This window comes from Vulpes vulpes, chromosome 12, assembly GCF_048418805.1.
Source record: "Vulpes vulpes isolate BD-2025 chromosome 12, VulVul3, whole genome shotgun sequence".
Taxonomy (NCBI): Eukaryota; Metazoa; Chordata; class Mammalia; order Carnivora; family Canidae; genus Vulpes; species Vulpes vulpes.
The window spans coordinates 183,131,069-183,147,367 of record NC_132791.1 but is presented as its reverse complement, the minus strand read 5'-3'; the positions used below and the strand labels follow the sequence as shown (position 1 = coordinate 183,147,367).

Sequence of the window (16,299 nt, the reverse complement as noted above, 5' to 3'; positions counted from 1 at the left end):
ATTTCTAGGGTAAGAAAAGCTCTTAAGGAGACAAACCTCACTGTGTACAAAAGGTTTAATTTTGACAATGGGGTTAAGAGGCTGGACTGACCCTTCTACAACCAGTGGTTGGGAAGAGTGCTCCGGGGATACTGCCCACCCCACAGCTCCTGTCTTCAGACTCCATTCTACAATGGGGCCTGATCCTGCCCTTTGCAACCGTGCGGCGATCCCTGGTGAGGACCCCCCATAACTGTCCCCATAAAAGGGCTCAGGCGTCCATCTTCACGAAAACCTTGGGGCGAGAAAAGATCTTGATGGCTTCCTCTACCTGTGCCAGTTTCCGGTCCAGCTCAGCACGATGGCCCTGGGCCTTCAGTGAGTCGGCCCCAGCAGGCAGCAGCACTAGCTCACGTAGCAACTGGCTCTGGCCTACAAGGGGGCCCGGAACAGTGAGTGCTGGGCAGGGGTACCTGGTCCCCATTGGGTTCCCCATCCATTCCACCCTTACCCCCTGCCCATGAACTCACTCTGGAGCAGATTGCTCAGTGTCTCTAGCCGCTGGTTCTCCGGCATGCGAGTGTGGCCAGGGGGCATGGCAGGGTCCGGCTGACTATGCTGGCGGGCCTCAGCCTCCCGTCGCCACAGATCTCTGCGTTCCAACAAGCTGCAGATGCACAGGCTCAGAGTTGATGGTCTGAGGGCAGAGGTTGTCTCCCACCCTCCATAGGCCCCCCTCACCCTGGATGTTGGGCAGTGGGACCTACTAATGGGGCACATGGCCCTTCTGCGTGGCGTTGTAGTGCTCTTGGGCTTGCCGTTGCTGCTCTAGCACTTGTGCCAGGACCTGCAGTGAGCGGGAATGCCTCCGGGGGGCCCTCTTGGCAGCGCGGGCATTGTGGCTAATGAAGTCCACACCCAGGCTTGGCCCCTGCAGGACATGGCATGATGGGGCAGACAGCACTGTGATGTGCTCCTGAACCTTTCAAGATCCCTGCCCTACCTCCTGGCCCCACACATCCTCTCACCTTAGCACTGGGGCCTGCTGGGGTTAGTTGAGGACTGGGGACACGAGGAGGTGGGAGCCCAGGGCCACAGCGGGAGTGTGCCCGCAGGAAGTGGGCAGGCTCTGTTCCAGATGCAGGGCTGGGCTCCTGGAGGGCAAGGCACAGCAGAGGAATCAGTCAGGCTAATGTCAGGGTCTTAAGCCAATTGCACAAGGAAGCTTCTGCTCCTGCCGGTGAGGACATTTCTCTATCTCCAGCCCTATGGGCCTCTTCCCCCTTGAAAGGAACACTTCTATCCATGAGCATTTAAGTATGTGGGCCTCTCACATGTTTAAGAAAACAACAAACCACCCCTCATTATACCTCAGTCCTGGCTCTGGCTACCATTCCCTTTTTCTCTCCTTCCTGGACAAGCTTCCTGGCTCTGTCCCCACCAAGGTCACTCACAGCTGGCCTCCAAGCCCTCAAATCCAGAGTCCCTTCCCTCATCTCCCTGTCCTCAGCCTAATCCTCAATAACTCCTGGGTCTCCGTCCTCAGATCCAGACCTGACTCTCCATCTGCTTCCTGGACACACGCCCACCCCCTGGGAGTCCCACAAATGCTTCAGCTTCAACAAATTTACATATGACCTTATTGTCTTTTCTCTCAATCCTGCTCCTTCTTCTGAAGACTGGATAGAGAAATGGTACTACTATCTGCCTAAGAATCCCACCACCATACCCCTCCCCCTGCCCATCTCACTGCCCTTTGAAATAAAGGTTACAAAGTGGATTATGTGATCCTTTAGGATGTGGATCCAGCTGATGTCTTAGCCTCACCTCATGCTCTTCTCCCCTGTGCACAACATCCCACTGCACATGCTACTTCTGGTCTTAGGACTTCTATCTGTGAGGTTCCATCTCAGTAGAATGTTCTCTTCCAGTCTCCCCTTGCCTAATTCCTACTTGCCTCTCAGGAGCACCCAGCCATCACCACTTCTGAGGAAACTCACAGCCTGACTCTGCAGCAGAATCTTCTATTTCCTAGCCCTGGTTACCTTTGTCCCCTGTGATTTTTATCTCTCTCCGTAACTCGGATCTGAGTATAACTGCCTATCAGTCAACAAGATGAACAATGCTTCTGGCTCTCCAAGGCAGGTACCTGCAGCTGGGCCTTGACCCGGGACTCCACTTTATCATATTTGGTCGAGCGCCACAGAGCCTTCAGGGGCCTGGGCTGGCCCTGCTCCCGGCTGTGCTCCTGCTCCCGGAAACGCCTCTGGATCTCCCTGATCCGCTTCAGGTTCTCCTTCTCATGGTCTTTAGGGTCCTTCCCTGGGAAAAAGATGTTGCCAGACTCTACCCTATATACAGTCCAGGAGATCCAACTCCTACTAGTTCACAAACCAGCCCACACACTCCCTCCTACAGAAAGATCTCCCTGACTTCTCCATGATCTCCCTGACCTCTCCCTGACTTTCTCCAAAGGCATTACTTATTCCCTTCCTGACACAGTAATTATCTTCTTCTGTCCCTGATTATTCTCTATATTTTTATTGTGAAGTACATCATTAATCATTTTGTATATCATATCCGTCTCTTCACCTATAGGGCAGGCACGCAGAAGGCAGTCAACAGACAATGTTTCGCTGATGCATGAATTCATTAAGCTGAGTTAGGGTTCTCGGGAACTACGTCATCAAGTCCTCTCCTGTGAGGAAGTAATGCATTTCCCCGTCCTTCTATAGTTGGGGCAAACGACACTCAGAGGGGCAAAGCCTGAGCCCAGATCTGGGAAGGGGAAGCAACGCTTTTGACTTCCTACTCGCTGCGCTACCCCTTCTGCCCGAACTTACTCTTGGGAGAGGCTCCTGGGCCTAGGGAGATGCCCCTGAGCTGCAGCAGCACGCCCCCGACGCCACTCCGGCCACGCTCCAGGATCTCTCTGGCTCCGGGATTCATGCGCGGGCCGCGCGGAGGGGTGGCGTCCAAGTCAAGGTCCGATGTCAGCAGGTCCAGCTTCAGCGCGTTTCCCTCAAGGCGACCTAGGGCTGACAAGCCAGACGGGGCGGAGCGCGGGGCTCAGTGGTGGAGCAGAGCCCAAGCTCGCTCGGGCCTCGCCCCGCCGCGCCGCCCCCCACTCACCCGAGGCCGGCCGCCGGTAGTAGTCAGGGCAGAGCGTAGGGTCTGGAGGGATGGGCCCCGAGATGCGGGACGGGCCCTCGCACATACCGCCTTCGCTGCCCTGCAACGGTGCACCGAGGCCTGCTGGGCGCCGCGGTTCCGGGCCCTGGCCGCGTCCTCAGCCCCGCGCCTCCTCCCGGGTGCGGGCCGGGATCCTGACCCCGGCGGTGCCCTCCGTTCCCGCTGCCCGCCAGCGCTCGCCGCCTCCGCTGCCAGCCCACTTCCCTGCCCGGGTCACGACCCCTTCCCCGCCACACGCGCGGGGAGTTTTGCCGCCGGCTGCTGCAACCCCACGGGCTTGCTGTTGCCAGGTAACAATAGTTTCCGTCCCTGAGGTCAGGGGCCAAGGCCCCCTGGCGCACAGCCTTCTGGGGCTTGTAGTTCCGGCTGAGGGTGGAGAGGAGCCACCGTCCGGCGCCCTTCCCAGCGGGCTGCTGTGGCCGGCGGGTCTCTGGGGCCAGCGCCAGGGCCAGAGGGCCGGCCCCTCGCCTCCTCCCCGCAAGCAACCGTCGAGGAGGCGCTGACTCCTCGCAGCCATGGCCTCAGCAGGGGCCGAGAGGCGGCCCGGGGCCCCGGCGGGCACCGCCGCGGGGCCGGCACAGCTCTCGGAGTCGTCCGGTGGCCACGCTCAGAGCTCTGAGGTGACCATCAGGCTGTGTGGTCTTCAAACACTTGTCCGCGGCACCCTAGGAGGCCAAACTCTGTGCGACGCTCCCCTGAGTGCCAGGACAAGCTCCCCAGACAGGGAGGGCCATGGGCTGGTGCCCTTCATCTGCGTTTGGTGTTTGTCCGGTGTCTGATGACTGATCCCCTGCATCCTTTGCCCGGTGATCAGTTACCTATGTGCCACCTCTAGTGTCCAGTGATGGCAGACCGGTGCCTGGTACCAGCCTATGAGGCCTGCCGGACCCTGGGTGAAGACAAGGGCCCAGCAGGACCAGTCTCAGAGCCGGAGCTCCAGGAGGAACAACTCAGGCTGGAAGAAGAGAGGCTCAAGCTAGAGGTGGAGTCGTTAGAGGAGAGAGGCCCCAGGCCCACGGCCTCCGTTGTAAGGACCAGTCACGGTCCGAAGAGGAAGCCTGTCAAGTGAGGGGGCTTTCGGAGGGAACGAGCTGCTGGGCCGGGCGCGGTGGGGTGGGTGGGCCGGCGCACCAGCAGGGGGCCTAAATCCTGCACTCCTGCACAGTGCCACAGCATCCCGTCACCGCTGTCACTCACTCCCTCTGTTCCCGAAGGACCCTGGCATGGGGGGGTGGGCAGCGAGAGGAGTCTCAAGGCCTTGTCAGGGAACTGAGCTCCCAGGAGCTCTAGTCCTCTGTCCGGCCCAGAGCCTCACTGACCAGGAAGCACACAAGAATCTGGGCGCCAGGTGGTGGACAGACAGGGCTATTCCCTATGGTCAGGACAAAGGAGCCAAAGCTGGAGGCCGGCTCCTTAGCCCCCTGTCCCCCAGCTTTCCAGGGCCCAGCCACCAAGCCCATCCTAGGGTTGAAGTGGAGATGCCACAGGGCCTGCCATTGCCGAAGGAGGAGCCAGAAAGTAGCCAGAGTGAGCCCTTACCATCTGCCAAACAGCACAAAAAAGCCAAGAAGCGCAAGAGTCTGGGGGCTCCAGTGCTCCCAGCAATGACCAGCACAGTGTCTGCACCTTCAGAGACGTTGGGGCTGGAGCGTGAGTGGCAGCTCCTGGGCCTCCCCTTTTCCTCCTGCCTGATGGAACTCTGACATGGCACAGCTTGGTGTTCCAGCTCTTGCCCTGCCCTGGGTCTTTGCAGGAAAGGCCCAGCGCCTGCGGCCCCTGTACCAGTACATCAACTATTGCAATCCCGAGCTGAATCAGGCAGGGGAGGGGGACAGGGAGGCTGAGGCAGAGCTGGAGCCTGAGTTGGAGCTGGCCCTGATCCCCGAGGAAGCAGGTGTGGAGCAACTGCAGGCCTTGCTGCCCGTGGCAGGTGAGCTGGCCTCAGGCCTCACTTTGCCTTGCCCCAGTACATTTGTGTCTTCCACCCATGCTCTGGTTCCCCTGGGAGAGGAGGTTGGAGAGGAGCCCGGTTGTTTGCCCAGCTTGGGGGTCAGCGGCCGCCTCAAGGCTGAGGTGGATAAATCAACCCAGGTGGACATCAACAAGATGCTGAGTGTTTGCGCCGCCCCACTTGTACCTCCACTCTCCCCTCAGTACAAGTGACTTTCCTGCCTCCTTCCCCATTGGTGGCTCCCCATCTCCAAAGCCTGAATCAGAGCAGCAGCCTTAGGCCCTGGGGGACGGAGGTAAATTAGTCCCTCTCCCTACTTGGAACCTTGGACTTGCTGAAAATAAACATTTTTCCTTTTCCGAGACTTTGTGACTTTCCAAATAAGACGGCTGAAGAGAGGCTGGGAAGGTGGGTGCAGGGTCTGAAGCCTGACTGGTCATCTGGATCACCCAAGAACTTGGCTGAACAAAAGTACAGCTTCTTGGGTACTACCCCAGACCTAACCAAATCAGAATCTGCAGGAGTAGGGCCTACTTTTGTGCATTTAAAGGCTCCTCAGGTGAACCTGAAGGTCAGACAGGGTAATGGTGGGGATGCAGAAGGAGGTAGTAAGGAGAAACGTGGGGCAGAGAAAGAAAAGGGACAGTCAGGTCACAGGAACCAGATGCTTGGCTTTGCTCCATTTCCTAGGGAAGTGGCCTGCATTTGGTCTGACCTTGAGGGTCCAACACTTGGGATCTCCCATTGAGGTGTCAGAGTTCATTTGCCTGTCCCAAGAGTGGTGTCTTTAGACTGCTTTCCACTTACAGGAGGCAAGAGCTGGACCAGTTTTTGCCCCCAAAGTGGACCTAACAGAGGCATTGGTGCCTTTTCCCTGGCAGCCAGGGGTGGGGTGGGGTGGTGGATTCGAGTGTTCTCCCTGGAGCCCTGCAGCCAAGCCACTGGATAACTGCTGCGTAAGAGGCAGCCTTTGGCCTTTTTGGAAACCTCATATCCTGCTGCCTCCTGGTCCTTCTGAATGTCCCTCATTTACCTTAGACATAGGGATTTCCAAATTAAATGAATAACTTCTCCTCCCTCCAATCTGCTTTTTTTTTCTTGTGTCTCATCTACATCACTGTGCAAGCCAAAATCCTGGGGGTCACCCCGGGCTCCATCCTATTCTTTGCCGGTTCTTTACTCCTACCAGCTAATCAGGCACCAAGGCTGGTGAATGTACCCTCTAGGCTGAGAGCCTCTAAGATCCCATGGTCAGCACTCCTGCCCTGGGACACTTTTACCTTCAGGTGAGAGCTCATTACTCTCCCTGTTTGTGGCCCTTTGCCCAAGCAATCCACCCAGTGATCCTGCCACACACACACCTGAACCCGATGGTGTTGCTTCCCTTCTAGCAGCTTGCTCCTCTTGCCTCAGCTGCCTTAAAACTTTTAAGTGGTTTCTTATAAGTTCCTGACCAGCCATATCTTTATTATTATTTTTTAATTTTTTAAATTTTTATTTATTTATGATAGTCACACAGAGAGAGAGAGGCAGAGACATAGGCAGAGGGAGAAGCAGGCTCTATGCACCGGGAGCCCGACGTGGGATTCGATCCCGGGTCTCCAGGATCGCGCCTTGGGCCAAAGGCAGGCGCTAAACTGCTGCGCCACCCAGGGATCCTCTTTATTATTTTTAAAAAAGATTTTATTTACTCATGAGAGACAGAGAGAGAGAGAGGCAGAGACACAGGCAGGCTCCATGCAATGGCCCGACATGGGATTCGATCCCAGGTCTCCAGGATCACACCCTGGGCCGAAGGCAGCGCCAAACCGCTGAGCCACCTGGGGTGCCCCATATCTTTCTTTTACTCTCTGCACGTGGGCTTCCCCTGCCTAAAATCCTTTTATTTCTTTACCCCTCCACCTGGCTATTGCACTCTTAACTTGAAGACTTGGGGGGATCTCTGCTTCTAGCACCCAGTATTACCCTGTAGCATTTACATACTACTGCTGTTGTGGGCTATAACTGTTTTGGGGACTAGGCTGTGAATGTTTGTCATTGCATTGCACCCACCTAGCAGAGGGTCCCCATAAAAGGCACAAAGATAAGGAGACCAAGGTGGGGAGCTGAGGAGGTTGCAGAGGACAGGTCAGGATCTGAAAGGCTGAGGCCATCCAAAGTCCAGAACCATGTGTGGGGCCCCTCAAATAATGGCCTGGCAAGATCACTGGGAGATAGGATGGACAGGCCTAGATGCAAGGAGGAAGAAAATGGGCGTCATCCCAGGCTGCTTCCACCTTTAGGGGTCACCTGGATGCTCCCTGGCCTGGTGGCAAGTCCACAGGGCAAGCCATGGGGTCCGGACATTTATTACTTCTGCCCACACTTTTCCTTGGGTAGTGACTGGACCACCCAGAAGATAGATCCCCCACAGGGACTATGCAGACCAAGTCTTGTCTATAGGGATGAGCATGGATTCTCCAGGACTTTTCAGAGGTAAAGGGCTCTTAACTGAGTTTGGGGGCACCTGAGTGACTCAGTCGGTTGAGCATCTGCATTCGGTTCAGGTCATGATCTCAGAGTCCTGGGATTGAGCCCTGCGTTGGGCTCCCTGCTCAGTGGGGAGTCTGCTTGTCCCTCTCCCTCTGCCCCTCACCCCTCCTGTGCTCTCTCTCAAATAAATAGGGACGCCTGGGTGGCTCAGTGGTTGAACATCTGCCTTTGGCTCAGGGCATGATCCCAGGTCCTGGGACTGTGAGTCCCACATCAGGCTCCCTGCACCTGCTTCTCCCTCTGCCTATGTCTCTGCCTCTTTCATGAATAAATCTTTTAAAAAATCAAAATCTTAAAAAAAAAAAAAAATGGTAACCAGTTGGCTGACTCAGTTAATGGCTGGGGAAGCAGAGGCCTTGAGAGAAGTGGCGTTGCATAAGATCACACCCTGGGCGCCAGGGACACACTGTCCTTTCCTGAACCCTGGAGATGTGTGGACCTGAGAACTCTGGTTAAGGCCTGACCCAAGAAGACCGAACATCTGCTTTCTATGTACAGGTCTCCAGAGCTGGGGGTGTGAGCCAGGCCAGTACTGACAAGGAAGCTGTTTCTCTCTTCCAACAGGTGACATAGGAAATAGTAATCACCAAAGGAAGAACCGATCTACATTCACAGGTCTATTTCCTGACAGGTTTGTCCAAGCAGGGTGAGTGAGTCCTCTAGGAAAGTTGGGTGGCCTTCCAAGAAGAGGATATGTCAGGAAAAAGCCTTGCTTATGTGAAAGATGTCAGCCCCATGCAGGAGGACCATTTAGCATGGTAGACGCAGAGGCATGGCCATCAGGAAACCAGGTTGGGCAGTTCTGGGAGTGATGAGAGGGGGTGTAGGCAAGGACATCTTGGCCTGGCATTTTGGAGAGGTCACTTGGGAAGGAGAAGAGCAAAATTAGGGAGTCTGGGGACAGGGAGGTGAGGACACTGCTGGGTTGGACTGATGATTGCGTAAATATGAGGCCTACATTTGGTTGGGGGTTGAGAAATAAGCAATAGGTATTTTGGAAGTTCTTTTCTAGTTGCTCTCACAGAGAGGAAAAGCGAACTGCATTTTCAGTGACTTGGAAAAACTTACTCTGACCCAAGGAGGATCCTGAGATTTAGGGGATCAGGTCCAGGGAGGTGATGTTGTCTTCCTCCAGGAGGGGGCGCTGCAGGACAAGCCTGAATCCACATGCAGGCACAGTCACCCCTAAGGACCAGAACCCTGCAGGCTTCCTTGGCCACAGGCATCTGGGCTATTTCAAGGTGCATCTCCTCCCTGGGACCAACCCAAGACATATATGATGGTGAAGATGTCTGAAGGATGGCCATGGACGTAGACTCTGGGGAGTACCAACAAGGAACCTCAGGGGCCTCACAATAGTAGCTCTGCACCCAGCCCACCGCAACCTGCCCTGGGACTTCTGGGGAACCTGTCTTTGTGAAAAAGGAGGTTGCTGTAGAGCCCTATAAACCTAAGTGCCTCTGTGGGTCAGTAACCTGGATGGCTCTTAATTAGGAGCAAGTGAGTCATATATGATGGACACATGTACTTTCTTAGTAAGGGATCCCATCATCCTAGAAACACAGAGGGACTGACCTAGAGCTGATCTGATCACCCCAGGAGGAAAAGAGCAGCCATTTCCTTCCTTCCTTTTCTTTTTCTTTCTTTTTTTTTTAAAGTAGGCTCCTGGCCCAGCATGGAGCCCAATGTGGGGCTTGAACTCATGATCCTGAGCTCAAGACCTGAGCTGAGGACAAAGTATCCCACACTCAACTGACTGAGCCACCCAGGTGCCCCAAGCAGCCTCTTTCTAAATTCTACCAGCATCGTGCCTTGCAGGCTCTCTGCAGTCCACCTCCTAGCTGAGGCCCAGCGGAGATTCCTGCTGCAGAGAGAAGGCAGTAACGTGGATAGGACGCTGAGTGCAGACGGCAGCACCTGGACGCTCAGTCTCTGAGATCTGCAAGTGCTGGGGAGAGTAGTTCAGGGTCAGGCTCTTGTAGTCAGATGACCCTGACCAGGCTCCTTCGTGGCTCCATCACTTATAAGTTATAGGAGGGAGTAACTTTGCCCCTCCCTGCCTCAGTTTTCTGATCTGAATAATGAGAATAGTAGTACCCCACGGAGCGGTTTGGAAATTGTCTCGGGGGGCTGGGGGGCAGATAACATGCAATAATAAGCACACTCCCCAACACTAGCTATTATTTTATCTCACAAGGACAAGGTTTAAAAACCAGGACAACACACAGGAAAATCAGCCTGGTGATTTCTAGAAAGATGCCAAGAGGAAGAGGGAGACTTCCTCGAGCCTTTCTTTCTCTGGCAAGGAGCCCAGGGCAAGGAAGAGGGAGGGAAGTTGGGAGAAGGGAGGAGTTCGGGCTAGGCCTAATCCCAGCAGGCTGGCGGAGGAAACAAAGGGGCACGGGTGTCCTCTCCCCCCACCAACCTCACCTCTGAGGTGGTTAAAAAGCAGTCCCAGTGTAAAACACTTCTTAAAAGCACGGCTGGTGGCCAGCTGTCTGGGCCAGGCAAATTGGGGCAACATGTGGAACTTTCCTCTAGTTCGTCTCATTCAGGCTCCCTGGGACCGCTCCTCACGTCTCCTGGCCAGAGCTCCCCAGAGCCAAATCCATGGTTTCAAGAACAGATTTCTTCGTGGCCTCCAGCCTAGGGAGGTCCCCAACTCTCCCTATCTCCCGGAGATGGCAGGCAAGACAGGCACCCACGAGGAGGTCTCAAGTCCTGTTCTCTGAGAAAAGAGTTCCTTTTCCTTGGAGGGCTCCTGGGATTCAGCTGGAAGGGAATAAGCCCACTAGACTGAGATGGATGCAGAGCAGGCCAGAGCTGCTGTGGAGCCCCAAGGAAAGAGAAAAATATGAACAATCTACAACAATAAACAAGCCTTTCATTGATAAAGAAATCCAATTTACCAAACAAACAACCACATAACATAGTGTCAGACTTTCTGATTTATTTATTAACATTTATCAGATATTCCAGAACTCTCCCTATCTCCTCACTGCCAAATAATGGGCCTTTTGCCCTAGGTCAACAGCCCCTGAGAGGTTACCTAATGAAGAATTCCTCCTCTCTGCCAGGGAAGGGGCAGCCTAAGGGCTGGAAGGGCCTGGTCATATGGGGAGGAGGGCAGGTGCAGATCCCTGAGGGATGACTCGATGCCCTCACCATTCCTGAGATGCCCTACCCCAGGAAGGGCAGGAGAGCAAGGCTTCTTGTCATTTCTCCTCAGGCCCGAGGAATCAGCCAAGCTGGGTCCTTGCTTCGCTTCCTCACCTAGTTAGGACCATAAATAGGCTAAAGCAGCCTCCAGGTTAAACCCTTGCTGGCTCTGCTCACCAGCACAACTATGCAGAAACCGGGGGACTGTTCCACCCGGGGTATGCTGTGTGGCCCTCAGCTCCATCACCACCCTGCAAGTCTGAGGAGTAACTGAGCATTGGAGGGGGCTTGACCTGGACCCTGCCCAGGTGACTGGTGAAATGAAAGACATGGTCTGTGCTGTGGCCAAGCCCTCCCGTCTCGGCTTCAGGTCCCTCCCCGGCCCCTCTGCCCCATGACAGGGAGCCCACGTGCAGGCTCACAGATTATTCCGTTGGAGTGCCTCACACAGGTTCTGGTTGGTGTCGGGTTCTTCCGTCAGCACCTCCACAGCCTCCCACTCCCCGGATCTGCTCGACCGTTTGATGGCGTCCACCACACTCTGCATGTACAGCCCATCCTCGAAGGAGGCGGCCATGGAGACAGGGGTGTGGTCCCACGTGCGGCGGTCCCCCTGCCCCTGGAAGGACTGGCGCAGGGCCTGCACCATGTAGACCATGCCCTTCAGGTAGAGCAGTGGGACATCCTGGGGCCCCTGCTCGGGCAGCCCCGCACCCACAGCCAACGAGTCCCTCAGAAGCAGCTCCTCTTGTGTGGCAGAGTTCTTCTGCCCGTAGAGGTCAGCTCCTCGGGCAACAAGACGTCCTGCGGAGCCCACTACCATGACCTCGTGCACAAAGGCTCCTGGCATGTTGAAGTTAAGGGTTACTGTGCTGCATACACCCCCACCCATGAGCATCTGGAAGAAGCAGAAGTCATCACTGGTGACGTGCCGAATGCCACGGATGGCCGCATTCTGCCTCACAAAGGTCTTGAGGAGCCCATGCACCTTCTCTGCTCTCCGGCCGGTCAGGTGGGTCAGCAGGTCCACAATGTAGGTGCCCATGGTATGTAGACCCCCGCCGCCCATCAGTTCGTCACAGATCCAGCCGTAGTTGGGGCTGAGCAGGCTGCCTGAGTAGATGCGGGCGTCACAGATCATCACTGCGCCCACGTAGTGCTCCGCGATCAGCTGCTTCATGCGCACGAAGGCAGGCAGGAAGCGCAGCACGTTCCCCACCAGGCTCATCAGCTGTGGATAGTAGCGGGAGGCTGTCACCATCCGGAAGGCATCTACTGAGGTTGCTGCCTTCTCACAAACCACATTCTTCCCGATACCTGAGAACAAAACACACCGGAAGATCTCAAAGTTCTAAGAGATTCACACGGGGGGAGAATCTTTCCTTGAGGGTAGATGAACTCTCAAAAGCCTATTATCAGATGGTGGCCTCGGATAAGAGCAAAGGCAATGGTTTGGATAAAGATGGTGCCCCGTGACTGGGACTGGAGAACAAATTATAGGTTGGAGAAAGACGAGTAAATTCTTAAGGAAAAATGAAAGGAGTAGAAGCAGAAGGCGCAAACTAGGAATGGGAAGTAAACAGAGGAGGTATGATAGGTAATTTTATGTGCTAAGCTGGCTAGGCTGTGGTGTCCATCAAATATGTCTGGACACTGCTGGAAAGGTATTTTTCAGGTGTGATTAGCATTTAAACAAGTAGATTTTGGGAAGCTTGAGTGGCTCTGTGGTTGAGTGTCTGCCTTTGGCTCAGGGCATCTCCTGGTCCTAGGATTGAGTCCCACATCGGGCTCCCTGCAAGAAGCCTGCTTCTCCCTCTGCCAGTGTCTCTGTGTCTTGAATGAATAAATAAATAACATCTTTAAAAAAAAAAAAAAAAGATTTGGAGTATGTCAGGTCACCTTCCATAATCTGGGTGGGCCCCATCCTAATCGGTTAAAGGCCTTAGGAAAAAAGACTGAGGTTCTGTGGAGAGGAAGGAATTCTGCTTCCAGATGCAAGTCTGCAATATCAACTTTTTTTTTTTTTTTTTAAGATTTATTTATTCATGAGAGACACAGAGAGAGGCAGAAACACAGGCAGAGGGAGAAGCAGGCTCCCTGCGGGAAGCCCCATGTGGGACTCAATCCCAGGACCCCAGGGATTACACCCTGAGAAGGCAGGTGCTCAACCACTGAGCCACCCAGGCATCCCTACAACATCAACTCTTGCTGGAATTTCCATCCTGTTGTCTTGCCCTACAGACTTCAGATTTGTCAGCTTCTATAATCACACGAGCTGATTCCTTAAAATAAGCTTCTCCCTCTCTCTAGATACCTTCATTAGTTCTGTTTCTCCAGAGAAGACTGCTTGATATATGTGGGCTGGAGAGACAAACAGGCCTATGTACTTTCTTACATTTATTAGATCACCAGCAAAAGTATCTATTCTGTATTCTAGGGGATGGGCTTTGTACTCTCAGTTGTAACTGCAGAAAGGGCTATAAGATTTCCTAAAGATTACTCTCTGGTCCAACAAGTTAGTGTAGTCAAAAGGTTAGAAAACGTTTAGCTCTAGTAGGAGGGGATAGGGAATAAAATATCCCTTTTGCCCTCATGACTGTTCTGAGTATACTTAGCTGGGATGTACTGAGAGAGCAAAACAAGGCTAGAAAAAGCCATGAAAATAGAGAACTAGAAGACTGAGCAGCTTCCATATTAGGAAGCAGAAAGGATCGATACTCCATGTTTTAAGATGAAAGTTCATGAGGGTATGAGTAGTCACAAGACACCAACACTTAAGATACTCCTGTGAACTTGGGGTGGTTCAAATTGAAGTCCTATGTTATACCGCTACAGATGTAGGGTGGAGGTGTAAAACAAAGGGAGATGTCTTGTACTCAGGTCTGGCAGGAGGGGGCCCTGCAAGGAGTAGCCCCTGATTGTTATCATGATCTGCTCTTGGACAGTCTCCAATGCTTCCTTACACATGTGGGATTTTAGGATTAGGGACTGGAGAATCACAATACTGGGTGACAATTTTGCCACTTGGCTGCAGAACATTAATTGCTGACCAGACGAATAGAGGAAATTAGATTCTCAAATACAAACACTCCATCTGAGGGCTGCAGCTCTGGCCAACCCAGAAACTACCTGCTGTGAACGATTCATTGCAGGGATTGTGGTGGACACCGCAGCATGGGGCTGAGAGGAGGTGGGGGGGGGGGGGGGGTGAGGAAGAACCTCTGTGGCTGCTGGGAATTTGGTGATGATAAAACCAGGATAAGGAATCTCTGTTTCATGCCAAGAGACGTCAGGGAAGGGGGAAAGACCTCCCTTCTTGAGCCCAAAGAATAGAAATGCTTTTGAACTTAGGCCCCAGTGGCATTATCTGTTTAGGAGCTAAAGGCCATCTTGAGTTAAATAGGCTCCCACAGGCCAACTGCACATGATCTCTAACTTGAGAAAACCTGGGTTGCCCTGAAAGACATATTTATTTAAGTTATCTAGCACTCCTGCCAGGAAGCCAAAGGAGAGATTAGAGAAGCCTGGAACTGCTTTTTGTTTTAGGAGTGGGGAAAAAAGCATGGATGCTAAGTGCTTATCAGCTCAGATTTTTTGGAGTGTCAACAAATTTCAAGCTGCAACCCTTTCTTTCTTCTTTCTCTCTCTCTCTCTCTCTTTCTTAAAGATTTTATTTATTCATGAGAGACACACACACAGAGAGAGAGAGAGAGAGAGAGGCAGGCAGAGACATAGGCAGAGGGAGAAGCAGGCTCCATGCAGGGAGCCTGATGTGGGACTTGATCCAGGGTCTCCAGGATCACGCCCTGGGCGGAAGGCAGGTGCCAAACTGCTGAGCCACCCAGGGATTCCCCAAGCTGCAACCCTTTCTTAAACTCCTATTCCCCAGACTTCCCAGGAGTAAAGTGACTTTGAGCACCAGAGGCCCAGAGAAGGTGCCCCAGGAGACCTCTTTGTTCCCTATTAACAGACCGCAGGTTCAGAGCTCTAAGACTATGGCACCCCCGTTAGCCCATCCAAGGCATGGGATTAGAGAAAAGAGATTTCAAGAAGCAGGTGGAGGAGCTTGGGAAGAGTACCACTTTTATGTTTTACAAAATCCAGGAAGTCTACTTTCTTTGGGGAGGAGGTATAAAAAAGGTTCTGCTATTAGAAAAGTAAGTCTGAAAGCCACAAGACTGAATCATTTTTTTTTTTTAAGATTTATTTATTTATTCATGAGAGACACAGAGAGAGAGAGAGAGGCAGAGACACAGGCAGAGGGAGAAGCAGGCTCCATGCAGGAAGCCTGATGCAGGACTCGATCCCAGGACCTCCGAATCCTGTCCTGAGACAAACACAGATGTTCAACTGCTGAGCCACCCAGGCGTCCCATGACTGAATCATTCTTGCCTACTCTCTCTGTTACTGGTCCTACTGTTAGCACCTAGGTCATACCACCAGACTGGGCTTGCATGAGTAGAATTTGTGTGCCAGGCCCTGTGCTAAGCACTGGGAATACAACATTGGCTTTGGTCTTTACTTTCAGAGAACTTATAGTTTAGTGGGAGAGATAGCCATTAATCAAATTATCATATAAATACATGTAGAACTGCACTTGTGGTAAATGCAATAAAGATGACATAAACAGTAAAATGAGAACATATACCAGGAACCTGACCTTAGGGTCAGAGAAATCCCCAGGGACCAGTGTTCCAGAGATTAAATTATTTGGGTTAGATTTTTTTTTTTTGAGGAATAACCTCTTGTTATCTTATAAGCCCTTAGGAAAGAGTTGGGAAATTCAGTGTTTTTCTAATGAAGCACAGGAACTGCCAAGAACTGGGCACAGAAACCTACCTGTTAGTGACAGATTTAAGAAAACTTTTAACTGTAGCAAAAATGTGGGGATGTTTTGCACACTAAAACACATCTTTTCTGAACCACTTCTAAACTGAGAAATAAAACTTGTTAGGGTCCCTCTCTCTCCTGTAAGGAACCCATAGGCAAGCTTTAAGGATGACATTGGAGCAAAAGAAGATGGAAAAAAAAAAAAAAAAAGTCAAACAAAGGTAGAAAATAAGATGCCACAGAAAGAGCTGTGAAATGAAATGGTCACCCCTGGAGGCGAAGTTCAATCATTTATTTTAGGAAATCACCAATAAGAGTGAAGGCAAGAAACAATCTTTATGGCCTCACAAGTGAAGTAACATCTAAAGATGTAACAAGCCAAGGAAAATATAATTTTTCCTACAGCACTGAGACTTAGTGAGATGCAACCTTAATGTTCCTGGGCCTCGGCTTCTTTAACTGAAAAGGAAGATGTTGGATTAGACCAGTGGTTCCCTATTGTGTGTCAGGACAACCCAGAAGTCTTCTTCAAACACAAATGCACCTGGGTGGCTCAGTCGGTTAAGCATCTGCCTTCAGCTTGGGTCACGATCTCAGGGTCCTGGCATAGAGCCCCATGTCTGGCTCTCTGCTCAGCGCGGAGTCTACTTCTCCCT

General features: G+C 52.7%; 3 protein-coding genes across 7 annotated transcripts in view; 1 reads left to right on the top strand and 2 right to left on the bottom strand.

The window, feature by feature from the left end:
- Positions 1 to 37: 37 nt before the first annotated feature.
- ENKD1 (enkurin domain containing 1) lies at positions 38 to 3,451 on the bottom strand. Its single transcript, XM_026011514.2, has 7 exons — positions 3,112 to 3,451; positions 2,823 to 3,017; positions 2,129 to 2,301; positions 1,008 to 1,133; positions 747 to 910; positions 510 to 646; positions 38 to 411 (listed from the first exon to the last, which is right to left on the bottom strand). The coding sequence occupies exons 1-7, from the start codon at positions 3,194 to 3,196 to the stop codon at positions 251 to 253; spliced, it is 1,041 nt and encodes a 346-aa protein (XP_025867299.1). The 5' UTR covers positions 3,197 to 3,451; the 3' UTR covers positions 38 to 250.
- Positions 3,452 to 3,584: 133 nt separating this feature from the next.
- Positions 3,585 to 5,463, top strand: C12H16orf86 (chromosome 12 C16orf86 homolog). The gene is made up of 4 exons (XM_026011515.2): positions 3,585 to 3,791; positions 4,007 to 4,236; positions 4,589 to 4,821; positions 4,925 to 5,463. The coding sequence occupies exons 1-4, from the start codon at positions 3,687 to 3,689 to the stop codon at positions 5,332 to 5,334; spliced, it is 978 nt and encodes a 325-aa protein (XP_025867300.1). The 5' UTR covers positions 3,585 to 3,686; the 3' UTR covers positions 5,335 to 5,463.
- A 5,121-nt stretch (positions 5,464 to 10,584) lies between these two features.
- The window catches only part of GFOD2 (Gfo/Idh/MocA-like oxidoreductase domain containing 2), a 37,639-nt gene continuing 31,924 nt past the window's right edge, over positions 10,585 to 16,299 (bottom strand). For all 5 annotated transcript variants that reach the window (XM_026011516.2, XM_026011517.2, XM_072731673.1 and 2 more), the window contains one exon: positions 10,585 to 12,130. In XM_026011516.2, the coding sequence (XP_025867301.1) occupies positions 11,232 to 12,130 (899 nt within the window). In that variant the 3' untranslated portion in view covers positions 10,585 to 11,231. The remainder of the gene's footprint in view (positions 12,131 to 16,299) is intronic.